Source organism: Hyaena hyaena, unplaced genomic scaffold (genome assembly GCF_003009895.1).
Source record: "Hyaena hyaena isolate Hyena2069 unplaced genomic scaffold, ASM300989v1 scaffold_169, whole genome shotgun sequence".
Lineage (NCBI taxonomy): Eukaryota > Metazoa > Chordata > Mammalia > Carnivora > Hyaenidae > Hyaena > Hyaena hyaena.
The window spans coordinates 390,066-405,027 of NW_024080801.1; the positions used below are offsets into that span (position 1 = coordinate 390,066).

The 14,962-nt window shown below is 46.8% G+C and overlaps 1 protein-coding gene across 3 annotated transcripts in view; it reads left to right on the forward strand.

Annotated features, from left to right (window-relative positions):
* PHF20L1 (PHD finger protein 20 like 1) overlaps positions 1-14,962 on the forward strand; it is an 84,961-nt gene that overhangs the window by 56,146 nt on the left and 13,853 nt on the right. For all 3 annotated transcript variants that reach the window (XM_039240204.1, XM_039240206.1, XM_039240205.1), the window contains 4 exons: positions 6,849-7,013; positions 10,338-10,519; positions 11,540-11,639; positions 12,950-13,145. In XM_039240204.1, the coding sequence (XP_039096135.1) occupies positions 6,849-7,013; positions 10,338-10,519; positions 11,540-11,639; positions 12,950-13,145 (643 nt within the window). The remainder of the gene's footprint in view (positions 1-6,848; positions 7,014-10,337; positions 10,520-11,539; positions 11,640-12,949; positions 13,146-14,962) is intronic.

Consider the following 14,962-nt stretch of genomic DNA (forward strand, 5'->3'; position numbering starts at 1 on the left):
CCATAAAAGCCCTAGAAGAAAGCATAGGTGGTACTCCCCTTGCCATAGGTCTTGGTGATGATTTTTCAGATCTGCTACCAAAAGCAAAAGCAACAAAAGCAAACATAAGTGAGCAGAAATACATTCTACTGAAAAGCTTCTCCACTGCAAAGGAAACCATCAACAAAATGAAAAGCAACCAACTGAATGGGAGAAAGTATTTGTAAGTCATATGTCTGTTAAGGGGCTAACATCCAAAATATATAGAAAACTCATAAAACTCAATGGCAACAACACAATTCAATTAAAAAATGGACAGAAGATCTAAAGACATTTTCCCAAAGAAGACCTACAGATAGATGGCCAAAAGGTGCATGAAAAGATGCTCAACATCATTAATCATTACAAAGATGCAAATCAAAACCACAATGAGGTATCACCTCACACCTGTTAGAATGGCTGTTGTCAAAAGACAAAACAAACAAACAGAAAAAAGTGTTAATTTGAATGTGGAGAGAAGGGAACTATTGTGTACTGTTGGTGGGAATGTAAATTGGTGCAGCCGCTATGGGAAACAGAATTGAGATTCATCAAGACATTAAAAATAGAATTACCATGTCCGGCAATTCTGCCAGAGGCTATTTGTCGAAAGAAAACAAAAACAGTATTTGGAGAGTTATTTGCACCCCCATATTTATTGTAGCATTATTCACAATAGCCAAGATATGGAAACAACCCAAGTGTCCATTGATGGATGATGGATAAAGAAGTTGGGGTGTACACACACACACGCAAGTCAGTCATTAGGAAAAGAAGGAAATCCTGCCTTTTGTAAGAATGTGGATGGACCTTGAGGGCGTCAAGCTATGTGAAATAAGTCAGAGACAAATACCATGTCATCACATTTGCATGTGGAATCTTAAAAAATAAGAAAAAGGATACAGAGAACAGACTGTTGGTTGTCAAAAAAGCAGGGGATGGGGATGGGAGAAATAGGTGGAGGGTAACAAAAGATAGAAAAAAATTAAAAAAAAAAATTTCCTTACAGAGAAAAAAAGAAAACCTTAAATAGAGAGTGAAAAGACAACACAGACCGTAAGAAAACATTGCAACACCTATACCTAACAAAGGATCAGAATACATTTCAAACTTGCAGGTCAAACAGAAAAATATCCAGTATGAATACGGGCAAAAGATGTTAACAGATGCTTCACAGAATTGGAACTCTTAAAATGATAAAGTGAATATATAACATGATGCCCCATTTTATGAGAAACTGGAATAATGTAATTTTTAAAACCCAGTGGACTCTATTTCTCAGCTGTTGGGCAAAAATTGCAAGGTGGGCAGTATCAGGTATTGCTGAAGACCACTGTACAACTACTGTGTTTCCGGAAACGGTCAGCCGTCAGCAAGTTGTGCCTGCCATGTGGTCTCCAATGAATGCCTCCCTGAGCTCACGTGACCCAGCAGGTGGCATTTACAAGAATGTCCATAGCCACAGTGGCATCGGCCCAGGAGTCCATCAGAAATCACACATCCATTCCTTGGAATCTGTATCACTTCATAAGTAAAGGAATTATATCCACAGGAATCCCAGGAATAAAATGAGGAGCTGAAAATCAAGTCATTGGAGAAAACATGTGATATGTATGTAAAGATCAAAAAGTTGTAACGTGAAAACTATGTTAGAGGTGCAAAAATAGCAAAAGCATAAATTTGGAAAAAGTAGCAGCAGCGTAAAGAAAAGCAAGAGAATGGTGAGCAGAAATTCAGGACCTTGGTAACCTCTGAGCTGGGGAAGGAAATTCATCAGTTCAAATTGCAGAAGGTGCCTTCAAGGGTGGTGACGATGACCTCTGAAACTGCACGATGGACACCCACGTATTTTGTGTCATTGATGTGTTTGTCATGCCTGTTTTTTTTTTTTCCCCCTATTTATGAAATACTTTTAAAAACCAGTTTAAAAAGCTATAAAGCCAACTGGGAAATTTCAGAGTGACTAATTGAGGGCAAATTCTTCAGACTTTTCACTCTCCCTCTGGGCCCAAAATCGTATCTGAGTTTTCCACAGGATGTCATGTTTCTATACTCTCTGTCTCTAAAGCTGCCAGAGTAAATGGGAGGACGCAGAATCAAGTGGACTTGAAAAGCTTGACACCACTTTGCAGAGAGTATCTTGAGCACTGCCCCCTCCTGCTCCCCTCACCCCACCCCTTCACATAGGGCTCTGTGGGGCCGGGACTCCAGAGAACTTTAAAGTCAGGAAATTCTGGAGCTTCAGAAACAAAACCCAGGAAACACAAACCCATTCGATTCAGGAGTGCCCTCCCGTGAGGGTGAATCCTGATGCAGGTGTGAGACGCTACAGACTGCGGGGAACTCGGCCAGCTGCACTCCTGAATGGCCAGAGGCTGCAGGCATTTGGTGGCCTTCAGCACTGCAGTGGGGATTGGAGGTGCTCAGACAGGAAGGGCCAGCTGTTCAGGTCCCTGTACACCGTGTCAGCAACAGGTCTTCTCCGGGACTCACGAGCAGACACACAGTCTTAATGTGCTAGCGTCCCGAGAAAGTGGGGGGAAGGTTCCAGGGAGGGGCCGGCAGAGAACAGATGAGGAGTGGGCCACCCTTGGGTATGCAGTGAGAGAGCGTTTATGAGGACGCAGGGAGTGGCGGCTGGGAGGAGGGGAGGCTGGTCGGGATTAGTTAGATGGAGAGAAAAAATCGGACAGAAAATTTGCACCCCTCAGTTGTGTTCCACTAACCCTGGCTTTATAGAACCATTAAAAAGTACTCTTGGAAAACATATTAACATATTTTTATTTTTTAACTAAAAAGAAAATAACTTTGTATCTTGTTCATGTATTAAAATCAGACCTACAAATGAAAATCTTAACTTTGCAAATAGAATCCTGGCAAGTACTTAAAGCTGCACAGAAGTATTGCTCTTTTTACATGTTGCACTCAGCAGGTGTGGTGTTGGGTAATCACCGACATCCTCACAATTGATGGTCACTTTGACACTTTATTCTGGGCCATTTAGATTCCCCTTGGAAGTGACACTCTTCTCCGGATTAAATTAGAAGAGTGATCTTTAAGCTGGAAATAGGGGGTTTTTAAAGACATCTTAATTTTAAAACACTCGCGTTATTATTCCAGGGCACCTGGATGGCTCAGTCCGTGGAGCATGGGACTTCTGATCTCAGGGTCTTGGGGGGAGGTTCAGGCCCCACTCTGGGCATGGAGCCTATTTCAAAAACAAAAACATTCCTACTTGAGGTTCCTAATATGATACATATTTTATTCTACAGTTCCTACCACCAGGGAGTTTTAAAAATTCTTCCTTAACACTGAATGTTATTTTGCCGGTGCCTATTAAGTATATGATATAAGCATTTTGTATTCAGTGGTTGGTTTCATCTTCACATTAACTAACTCTTTACAGTGGGGCCTCTCATCCCCATCTTATAAACAGTGAACCGAGCAGAGCATTGTCCAGGCTCACGTGGCTACTAAGTGGTGAAAAGCAGATTCAGACCCAGGCAGTCTGTTCAGTGTCAAGTTTGACTTTAACCATCAGGCTCTGTTGTTACAGTACTCTTTGTGCCTTGGAGGTTGTTTGGCAGCTGTGCTGTCTTCTCTGTAGGAAGTGTTTGCTTGTCCATAAGAGCAACCGCTGTGTTGGGATTTAAGAGTGACATCTTTGCCAATTTTTACCTTTGTCACTCTGAGCCAGTCGCTTCCTCTCTTTTTTTCACACATCTGTAAGTATGAGAAAACCGAAGGGATATAGAGATGGAAAGGAACTAGAATGAGAAATGCCAAGAGAATCGAGAACAGTATGTAGTGAAAGCTAACTCCTTTCCCGGAGCTTGCGAGCGAGCCTGTCAGCAGAGAGAGAGCAGTAAGAAACAACGCGCGGCTCTCTGCTGGGAAGGTAGCAGTGACACAAAGTAAGTTCTGTTTAGAGTGTGGAGGAGCCGGGGTGATCGAGGAAGGGGCTTCACGTGGAGGGCTGCAGCTGAAAGAACCACGGAGTAGGCGGTAACCTTTATTCACGGCAGCCGGCAGGGACTGGAATGCGAGATGTAGGTGTGGTGTAGACTGCCGAGTTCTGTTCAGTTGCCGATCCCACACTGAGAGATTGTATATCAGCGTGTTTTATTTGTAACACCAAATGGAGATTTCTGCCGTTGTTTCTACGCTCCAGTGTAAACAGTAGACTCTGCTGCTGCTTTGCTGAGAGGGCCGCATAGCATGGAGTAGGTACGAGGGTAGCTTTCAAAGCAGGGCACTGGGCTCACTTCCCCACGGCAGCGTCGATAGCTTACGTGACCTTTGGCGAGTTTTCTTCAGGCCCTAAACGTCCCGTTTCCCTACTTCTGAAATGGTAATCATAGTGTCTACTGTGCAGTTTCATGTTTAGGATTCAGTAAGGGAGTCGTTGTAAAGTACTTCACACAGTGCCAGCTGGCATTCAGCAGGTGGCCTCTCCTTGCCGGCGCCCGGGTGACCCGGCGTTGGGTAAGCTGTGTAGAGTCACCGGGAGGCCATGAGAGAGGTACAGTGACACTGCCCCTCTCCGAGGTCACTCTGCAGTCTGACAGCATCTGCAGTGACCGTGAGTGCCCCGCCCCCGCCCCGCTGGGGGGAGGCCCAGGAATCTGCTCTGACAAGCTGGTTTGTGTATACGTTAAGTGTTGAAGTCCACTGGTGACACTCTGTGGTTAAGAGTAAGGCTCTGTAGCCAGACTCTGGGGCTCGAGGCTGGCTTCGCCGTGGAGAGGCACGTACTCGGGGTGATTTAACTTCTGTAACCTGTTCTGCCTCTGCTCTTCCGCTTGTAAAATGGCACCAGTCTCTGTAGCTTCCCTGTTGGATGGCTGCGAGGATTGAGACAGGAAATACGTCCGGAGCACTTAAAATCATGTTTGGCACACAAGGGGTGCCCCCCCAAATGTGGCTGTGCTGTAATATTTATGGTGACCACTATATTAGTGTCCAGCTGCTGCTGTCACAGAAGTCTACCATTCAGTGACATAAAACAACAGGAATTTATGGATGTTCTCTGAAGGTCAGAAGTCCAAAGTGAGCCTCGGTGGAACCACATTCCTTTTGGGAGGCTCTTGGGGAGAAGCGTTTACTTGCCTTTCCCGGATTCCGGAGGCTGCTGCGTGTCGTGGCTCACGTCCCCCTACCGTCTCCAAAGCCAGCAACGGCCACTCAAGTCTTTCTCACTTCACATCGCTATGACACTGACTCTTCTGCCTTTCTCCCTCACCTCAGGGACCCTTAGGATTACACTGGCTCACTCAGGTGATCCAGGGTAATCTCCCTATTTTGAGGTCAGCTGATTAGCAACCTTAACTGCCCTTTGACACAGAACCTACCACATTCACAGTTTCTAGGGATTAGGACGTGGGTGTCTTTGGGGACAATTGTTTTACCGGCCACAACCACCAACGTCGAACGGATACGCAGGGCACACCAGCACTGGTAGTGCCCTTCTCCTGGGACTTGCTTTCCTACCCTTGACCTTTCCTCCACCTCTTCCTCTCTGTTCCCCCTCTTTTTAGTCCCTAACTGGCCTCAGGTGACCTTTGCCTCATACTCGGTTGAGGAAATAGAAGCCACTGGATGAGAACTTGCTGATTTAACCCACAACTGTGTACTTAGCTGCGTATACCCATTTTCTCCCCCTTTGCCTCTACTAAAATGGAGGCAGTGTCTGTCTTCTGTTCTTAAGATGCTGACACTTATTACCCCGCCTCCCCTCGCCTTTAGACTTTTGTAGAGGATGTGTAGGATCTCCAGTCTTTAAAAAGCCCTCCTCTGAACCCACATTCCTGCTCTGCTTTCCCCACCTCCGTCTTACTCTTCAGCCCCGTCTCCGAGCCCTGCTTTCACCCTTGGTAGTTGAAGCCTGGAAATCGCCCTTCGGACCCTGCGTCAGCCCCTCGGCTGCAGTCCCAGATCTCAGCATCTGTCTGTCAGTCTCCAGCCCTCCGCCTTCCGCCCCCACCAGGCCCTGGTGCCTCCTGCCCGGGCCTCCCTGGGCCCTCTCTCATCCCAGCTCCAGCGGGCTCTCAGAGCCGGAGTCGGACTTGGGGCACACTCTCTTTGCCGCATTTAGCGTAAAACCTAAAAAGAAAAACATGTTTAACCTGACCTCCTGCCGCTCCCGCCTCATGTCTCCCTCCACTGTGCTGCAGCCACAGTCCCACGCGTGGCCGGTTGTCGCCTGTGGCAGATGCTCCCCCACTTCAGAGCCTCCCCAGGGCCCGGCCCCTGCCCTCCCCTGTCTGTCTGTCCCCTTGCCACAGCCGGCTGTCCCCGAAGCTGCCGGTGGCTGCTCCCTCTCCTTGTCTGCACTACTCCTGCTAAGCTGAGGAAGACAGGACGGGATTAATTTCATTCAGAGGTTTTCTGCTGAAAAATGTATCAGTTGATTGAATTGTCAGTGTAATAAATGACATGCTAGACATTATGAGCACCTCTTTACAATTGCAAAAAAAAAAGGTTAATTTTCTATCTTGCGCACCTTACTGCAGACATAGCTGTGATTATAATGGAGAGAAGCTGTAGAGATCATCTTTTCTCACTTCTGCACTGGTTAACAGGACTTGATTGGCACCAGCTAGAACACGGTGCTCCCTGGCATTCAAATACTGCCCCGGTGTATTTCCCAGGTGTTCTTGCCAAACCCAGTTTATCAGCTACACCACGATCTAGATGTTCGTGGGTAAGGGGAGAAAGGGGACATGGTTATCTGATGTCTAGTAAAACATGGCTCTCTCGTTATTTGTATAGTGACTCTTCTTGATTACCTGACCCTTTATTAATATTTCTTTATGTATCTTATGTTGCAGACTATTCAGACTATGAAGACAGTTCTCTAGAATTTCTGGAAAGGTGCTCTTCTCCACTAACTCGATCTTCTGGGAGTTCTCTGGCTCTGCGAAGCATGTTTACGGAGAAAAACACAACATATCAGTACCCAAGGGCAATTTTGTCAGTTGATCTTAGTGGTGAAAGTATGTGTAACTATGTTATGCTTAAAACAAGTCTTGAGATCTTTAACTGGGGAACTGAGATAAAAACATACTTTATCGAGGGCTTATGTGAGCAGGGTGTGCTGTTTCAGAAGCTCTTCCATAAACTACTAAGAACATCACAGCATTAGAAATCTGAGCTACTTTTTAAACTCCTATAAAGTAAAATGGCCTTTGTAATTAATCGTAGGACAGATGGTAAAGAAACTCTTGGTGTCCACTGCGTACTGGTTATGGGTATTTTTACGTGCGTATTTGGAGTCTGGCAGGTTTCCCTGAAGGCCCTGACAGCGGGCCATTGAGGACTCCTCCCTGCCAGTGCTCTCAGCGGTCCTAGGGGAGACATTCCCGTGGAGACTCTGATGGCAGTGGCTTGAGGACTACAGCCAGGGAATGAAGGATGAGGGACAGGGTCTTCGTCTTCTGGGAAACCACAGGGACACTTAGGGCTGAGCTCACTCCCTGTCTTTTCCTTTCTGCTCAGGGCCCAGCGTGGTCGGTACTTGGTGCCTCGCTTTCCCCCTGCACTGTGACCAGCTGCTTTCTTCCAGACCCGACTGCTCTGGAGCCCACTCTGGAGAAGAGTGTCTTCTTCCTTTTCTCCTAAAATAGGCACACAGCACTTTAGAGATTTATAGTCTTAAAATATTGGGGGAGGGGAGACAGAATTAGGAAAAAGACCCCCCTTCGTTTCTAACAAACACAAGTCACCTGTTCCTTTTTTGGTCCAGTGGCTCTTAACCCCAGGTGTACATGGTAATTTTTGCTGTAGTGCTTTGAAGAGCACAAGTGAGGTTTCTGGAAGGGTGGAGAAGGTCTCTGAGTGACTCTTTGGGGCAGGGCAGCAGGGGTTGGAAGTCACACAGGAACGCCTCCGTTTGAGCTGTCAGGGTCTGGAAGCCCTCATTTCACACAGAGCATGGGGGAATGGAGGTTACGTCTGGGCTGGCAGTGCTGCCGGAACTAGACGCCTGAGAGGGGGTGCAGCGAGCGGCCTGGGGGTGTGCTGTCCGCTCTGCCGCGTCTTCTGCCCCATGTATGCCCGAGCCCTGACCTGTGAGGAAGAAGGGATGCTGCAGGGCGCGGGTCACCGGGCAGCGGCTCTCAGGTGTTAGCAGGTATCAGAACCTCCTGGAAAGCTTGTTAAAAACGCTTTTCTGGGCCTCATCCTCAGAGTTTCTTAGTGACGCTGCTCTGGAATCCACACTTTGAGAACATGTCTGGGAAAATCGCGATAGCTCCAGGGGTAGCAGTTGGAAGAGAGTGGGGTTCTGTGGACACTCACTTGGAGCTGTTATCCAGATGCCATTTTAGTGGGAGAGGAAACTTGCCTTTGTAACTTTCAACCCATGGACCCATTCACTCTGCCCTTAGGATTCAGCCAAACATATGTTTGATGCTTGGGAATTGGTCAAACTAGGTTTTCTGGCCATTATGTTAAATTTCCATTCGAACATCATAAAACCTGGTTATTTTGACCATGAAAGGATATGTGAGCTACACTAATTCCTTTCAATGATAATAGTTTTAAATTTATTCTGTTACGATTGCCATCCATATAATGCCACCTCCATGCTGCAACAGTATTTGAACTGTTTATTCATGCCCCAGTCTGCCATTTTGAAACATGAACTTGCATTCAGGAAGGCCTGAGAGAAAATACTAACTGGGGTTTACACTAGCAAGATTATGAATGAATGAAATGTCCTCTTTAGGCTCTCAAAACTACATATTATTATTAGGATTTTATAATGCATAACAGATTTATTCCTCCTTGAAAATTTTCATGTATTTCTCTACCATTGTTTCCCATCGACCTCATTTTCTCCGAGATGTCCTAAGATCCTAAAGAAGACATTTTTCTGTAGCACATCAACTTTTTGTAAATTAAAAACCATTCAATAACAGAGCCAGGGAAAAAAATAAGATTAGAAGCTGATAAAAGAAACACTATGTCATGAAATATTTAAAATTATAAATAACATGATTATTTTTTTTTTTCCAAATTGGGCCAACTTCTTTCTGGTCTGACTAAGGTCTGAGAAGAGAATTTTCTCTTTATATAGACCTCCCTTCCTTAGCTCCTCCGGAAGCTGGAGTGCCTTACCAGTATAGACCAGGCTTCATTGTAAGAACTAGGTGTGGAGCATTCAGTAGTGCAAAGCCCTTGCTCTCACAGCCTGTTGATACCTCACAGAGGGAGGGGAGCAATGGGCAGGTGAAGGGGCGGGGCAGACAGACCAGAGGCCAGGACACTGAGGCACAAGGCACCATCAGTCACTGCGGTGCTCCGCTGATTGGCTACCAGGTGCCCCCCGCAGTGGTCAGGTCCTCACCTCGTGTCACGCCATGACTCAGCACCCTCATATCTCCATCCACACTCCCGCGGAACCTCTAGTGCCCTGTCATCCTTTCTTGCCCTTTGTTATAAATATTTCCTTGTGTGTGCCTCAGTTTTTTTTTTTTTTTTTTTTCCGCTCAATAGCCTGAGCTAAGTCGTGGTCTTTGACATCAATGCTGGCACAAATACAAACCTAAAATCTGGCACTTAAGTCAAATTCTGTGTAGTGGTCACCCATTTAGTTTCTAGAGTATACTTACTTATTTTAAAAGATGTTTATCAAAGTGAAATTTTAAAACTTTATAAGTTCCTTGGGGAATTCAAGATCCCAGTTGAAGAAATACTGGTGAAATTGTTAAGAACACAGGCTTTGGAGTCAGGTAGTCCTGGTACGCAGTCAGTTTCACCATGAGCCGGTTACACTTCCCAAGCAAGTGATAGATCTTATGTTTGAAGTGCTGAGTGTAGTGTGTGGTGCATATTAAGTGCCGTGGTTGATGATCCTGATACTGTTAAGAATAGTAGCACTAATAGTAGATTCTAGGCACTCTCCTTCCCTTCGCTGAAATGCCCACGGCTGTGGTACAAATAATGAAATCCGTTCTTACAACTAATGGTTCTTGGGAGTATCAAAGGGACTAATGTTTGTGAAAGCATTTGAAAACTATGCATATTTAAATTGTTAATATCAACCTTGGCCATAAAGTGTAAGCACCAACACTAGGGGATACTTTCCAAATTACTTGTAATAGTGTATAAGATAAGATGCCGAGTCAGGCATAATTACTAAGGCTCAAAAATCCTTTGTTTCTTTGTTCAGGGACAAATACTCTACTTCCATTTGTTTGCCTTTCCTTCCTAAATATTTAATAGCTTATAGTCACTTCCTTTAGCTCCTTTCTATCTGGAAAGATGACAAAAATGTGGAAAAGTACCTGCTGAGTTTACTTTTGTGTATATTCTAGACTTATCAGATGTGGAATTCCTGGATGATTCTTCAACAGAGAGCTTACTTCTGAGTGGGGATGAGTACAATCAGGATTTTGATTCAACCAATTTTGAGGAATCTCAGGATGAAGATGATGCTCTTAATGAGATAGTGCGATGCATTTGTGAAATGGATGAGGAGAACGGCTTCATGATCCAGGTAACCGGTCTTCCCTGTCCGAATCCTTTGTCTCGGGCGCTCAGCGAGTGTATCAGGGCTTCCGTGTGTGTCACTAACTGTCCTACTGAAGACAGAGGTTTCTAACTTACCACAACGTGTGAAGTCCCAGTAGTAATGATGGGGAAATCTCTTCCTCAGAGGAAGTAGACTGCGCTCTCACCTGGGAGAGCTAGTGTTGAGTTTGAGGTCTCCAGGCTGAAATTCTGGAAGCCGTTCTTGGAAGCCATTAGGATGGCGAGTGTCTGCATTGAAGGGTAGAGCACAGCAGCCCTTCTCTTCCTGGCCTGGGTCCCTCTTTACTGATGTACATTATATGGTCACCTTCGTGGCCCTTCAACCTGCAGATACGGAAACAAATGTTTTCACTCTTCTCCAAGTTTGTTGCAAGGATTAAGGGTTACAAGCCACCGGTGTGTCCCTGTAGAGAGGGTATCTTTAAGAAAAAGGAGAAACATAGCCCATGTTTTGTGATGACATTTAGGAGATTTGGAAATGTTGGCTATAGGAATGAAGAAAGAGTAATCTTTTTTCTCCCCCTTTTCAAAGGTTTTCTCTAATAAGGAAACTACAAATGTATAGGGGGACCACACCGATAATTATAGGGGCACCACACCGATAATACTTTAAGAAATCACTGCTACGGGCTCTCCTACGAACTTGCCATTTTAAAAAAGTGCACTCTAATAGGCTATTTTTAAGAGCTTTAAAGATGTAATTGCCTCAAAACTAGTGGGAAATAAATGAGACAACTGGTTTTATGATTTTTTTGTGGTTTAAGTCATATATCAAGGCATATTTTAATAACTGTGGCAAGAGGAAGTTTTGGAAGTAGTTGAGTGTTTCAGAAATAAAATTCATCCTAAATCAGCATACGGGTCCTCACGTAGAGTAAGACCCCGAAGTGTGGGCAGTGCAAGGGAGGGGCGGGTTGGAGGGGGGGCGGGGCTTCATCCTGGAGAGCCAGCCGTGACTCCGCCGCCCTGTGTTCTCTCCCTGCAGTGTGAGGAGTGCCTGTGCTGGCAGCACAGCGTGTGCATGGGGCTGCTGGAGGAGAGCATCCCCGAGCAGTACGTCTGCTACATCTGCAGGGACCCTCCCGGTAAGCCTGAGCCCCGGCCGCCCCGGGACCTGGGTACGAGTCCGCGGTGGCCCTGCTGCCGAAGGACACCATTGCCACTTTGCCACTTGCGTCCTGCTCTGTGTTGACATTTTTAAATAATTTTCGCTGTTTGTTAGAGTCTTATTTCCGTGTTAATTACCTAGGCCGAAACATTAGCCTCGTTTCCTATTGCCTTACTGGAAGGGCAGAGTTACGGCTTTTTCCTGGAGAAGAATTAGCGCCTTCCTGTGTCCCTGTGTATTGATTCCTAAATGGGTTTATGTGTGACTCTGAATAGGACCGCATTGGAGCATGCACTCCTCATGACGTGGTTTTAAGAAAGTTCCTGAACGTGCTGCATCTCCAGCATTTAATTTCGAGTAGATGGGATCCCAGTTTATCATGTTCTGTCCCTGTAGCTTACTGATGCGGCAGCAGGGCCTCGAAGGGTAGCAGGCCGTGTGCACAGAACTGAGATGAAAACCTGGGCCCTTTGCTCCCCCCCATCCATGCCTTCCTCCATGCCAGAGGCGTTTTGAGTAGCAAGGTTTTGCATTTTATACCTACTTTCAGCTGCCCCAGCAGAAAATAACAGATACTGTCAAATAAAAACTTACCAAACTGTTCTCCTATCTACCTTTAAAAAAAAAAAAAAGGAGCATTAAGAAGCAGAATGATTCAGACCTGCGTGAGTGCAGACATCTGTATATTCATTCAGCAGCAGTTACTGGGTGCCTTCTCTTTGCCACATGCTGGTGGAGGTCAGATGATCGGTTCTAAGCATGCCGCCTCTGTCTCCTAGTGCGGTAGGGGCCACAGACACTTAAGCAACTAACCTAACGGGATAGAGTTAGTATTGATGGCGGAAATACAGGATTATGCAGGCCCCTGTGAGATCCTGCAAGGGGTCCGCCTCCACTTAAGCAGGACTCTGTATTTCGTCCAGTTCGAAACAAATGTTAGAGAAACAGCACCCCATCTAGTCTCTCTCCAGCCCTCTCGACCTTTCTAGAAAAAAGATGACGGATGCATAAAACGTGGAACGCAGTACACTCGGGGTTCTTCGCAGGCATCGTCAGCCCCCGGCCACATCCTTAATGGGCTGTGTTCTCCTCAGTGGGCAGGAAATCTGAAAGTGGGGAGGCGCCTCACGGCGCCTGCTCCTCAGCTCTGTCCTGCTCTTCTTTCGAATGTGTTCCTAGTACTAGAGCTCACCTTGCGTACCCCAGGATGCTATTGGAATGATGACAGCGGGAGGGGAGTCTGAGTGAGTGCAATCCCTGGCCATTGAGTGTCCCCTTCATCTGCAGGTCAGAGGTGGAGTGCAAAATACCGCTATGATAAGGACTGGCTGGATAACGGGAGAATGTGCGGGCTGTCGTTCTTGAAAGAAAATTATTCTCATCTCAACGCCAAAAAGATAGTTTCCACACACCACCTGCTTGCTGATGTGTACGGAGTCACGGAAGTCCTGCACGGGCTGCAGCTGAAGATTGGAATTCTGAAGTGAGTGAGCGGAGCCGGGGTCCCCCGGCGGCACGCATCCTGGCCCAGGGTGGTCGTCAGCCTTTCCAGGGCTCAGATGCACGGTTTGGGGGCCGGAGGAGATATTTGAATACGTTTTTGTCTTTAAAAAAAAAAAAAAAAAAGGAAAGAGGAATAACCTTTTGGATGAATAGCCGTAGTACCTCTTCAGGAACAAACATGGTTGACAGCGAATACCGATCAGTATTTCAACAGACGGTGGGCCCTGCCCCGCTGTTCCGTGTGCTCGCCGTGTGCGCAACGTGAAATGCAGTCGCTTGAACCCTTCATGTTGTGTCCTCCTTCGGGAATGGTGTCAGGAGGAAGTAGGTGTAACAGTGTATGTTTTAATTTCCTCGGGATTGACTCGGAAGGCAGCAGGGCACGTACTGCATCCCTGCGCCGGGCACTGAAGGTGGTGGTGTCACCCCGGCCGGCTTTCCCGTACGCACCCCCACGCCTGAGCCTCCCCGAGTCACAGCAGGGTGTTCTCGAAGTCCTTGTTTTCGTGGTTAGAATTCTTCCTTCAAAAACAAAAGAATTTTATGTAAAAACAGGAGGATTCCCTGGTTCTTCACACGGTTGTCTTCATTTTGACTCACCTGTCTGGGCCGGAAACTTGGCCTTTCCCCACCCCTCTTCTCCCCGCCCAGGCACCTTTCACCTCAGCTTCCTGCGGCAAGGGCGCCGAGCCACTGTAATTGCTTCGCGCCGTTCGGTGCGTCCCCTGTGCCTCTTCGTACCCCAGCCCGGGCCGTCCTGTTCACCTGCACGGTTGTCACACGTCTTCGTTCCCGGCGGCTCCGGTCTTGCACTCTTTGAGCTCATCCTTCTTACTCTTTCTTGCCAGTGTGGGCTTTATAGAAGTTGAACGCGAGCTTGTCTCCCTTTGAGCGTTAGCTCCCAGTGTGCCTCCCGGCTGCCCAGGAGGCGAAGTCTGAGCTCCCCAGCAAGCACCGAGGCCTTCCTGATCCTGCTCAGTTTTGTTGCCAGGTCATCCCTCCCCCAGTTTTCCCCAAACCGCGCAGCTCCCCCAAACCATCGTCCCCGGTGAGGCCCCCGGTGAGGCCTGCCTTTCCGTTGGCACGGCCTCTAAGCACCCACACCCAGGACAGCCCTCAGCTGTCTTTCTGGCAGGTCCCTTTTCACGGTCCCCTCCCGGCCGGGGCTGATCACACGCCCCTGGCAAACTGCCCGCACGCTGGCGTCGGCGTGCACTTCCGTGCTCTGTCTCCTCGTGCCTGTGCCCCTTCCCTAAGCCAGGGGTCCTTTACGGTGGCGTGTGCGCCTTGCTCATCGGCGTGTGCCTCCTGCCCAGTGTGGGAGGGAGTCCTCTGTGCTCGTGCCCTGACTGTAATTGCTTCTGTTGTGTGTCTTGAATCTGGTGTGGATTTCTTTATAAAAAGGCCGTGCAAATGCTCAAACTCAAGGGAGGAACGAACTTATTAAACTAATCAAGCTTTTGTTTAAAAGCCCAATTGTAGGGGCATCAGGAGGGCTGAGTTGGAAGAGGATGTGACTCCTTTGTAGTTTTAAAAATTTTTTTAGTTTATTTATTTTTATCATTACTTATGATTAATGTTACTAGGTAATCCGTATTGAACTTTTCTGTGATTATGAAAATGTACACACACAGCGCAGTGCAACGGACCCCCATATACTCATAACTTAAGTTTAATAATCATCATATCTTGCCACAGATTTCATCTATTTTTGTCCTTTGCTAAAGTGTTTCAGTTTACTTTATTTTTTTCTTTATTATTTTTTGACTTTGTAAATAATCTGTTGTCAGGGTAGCT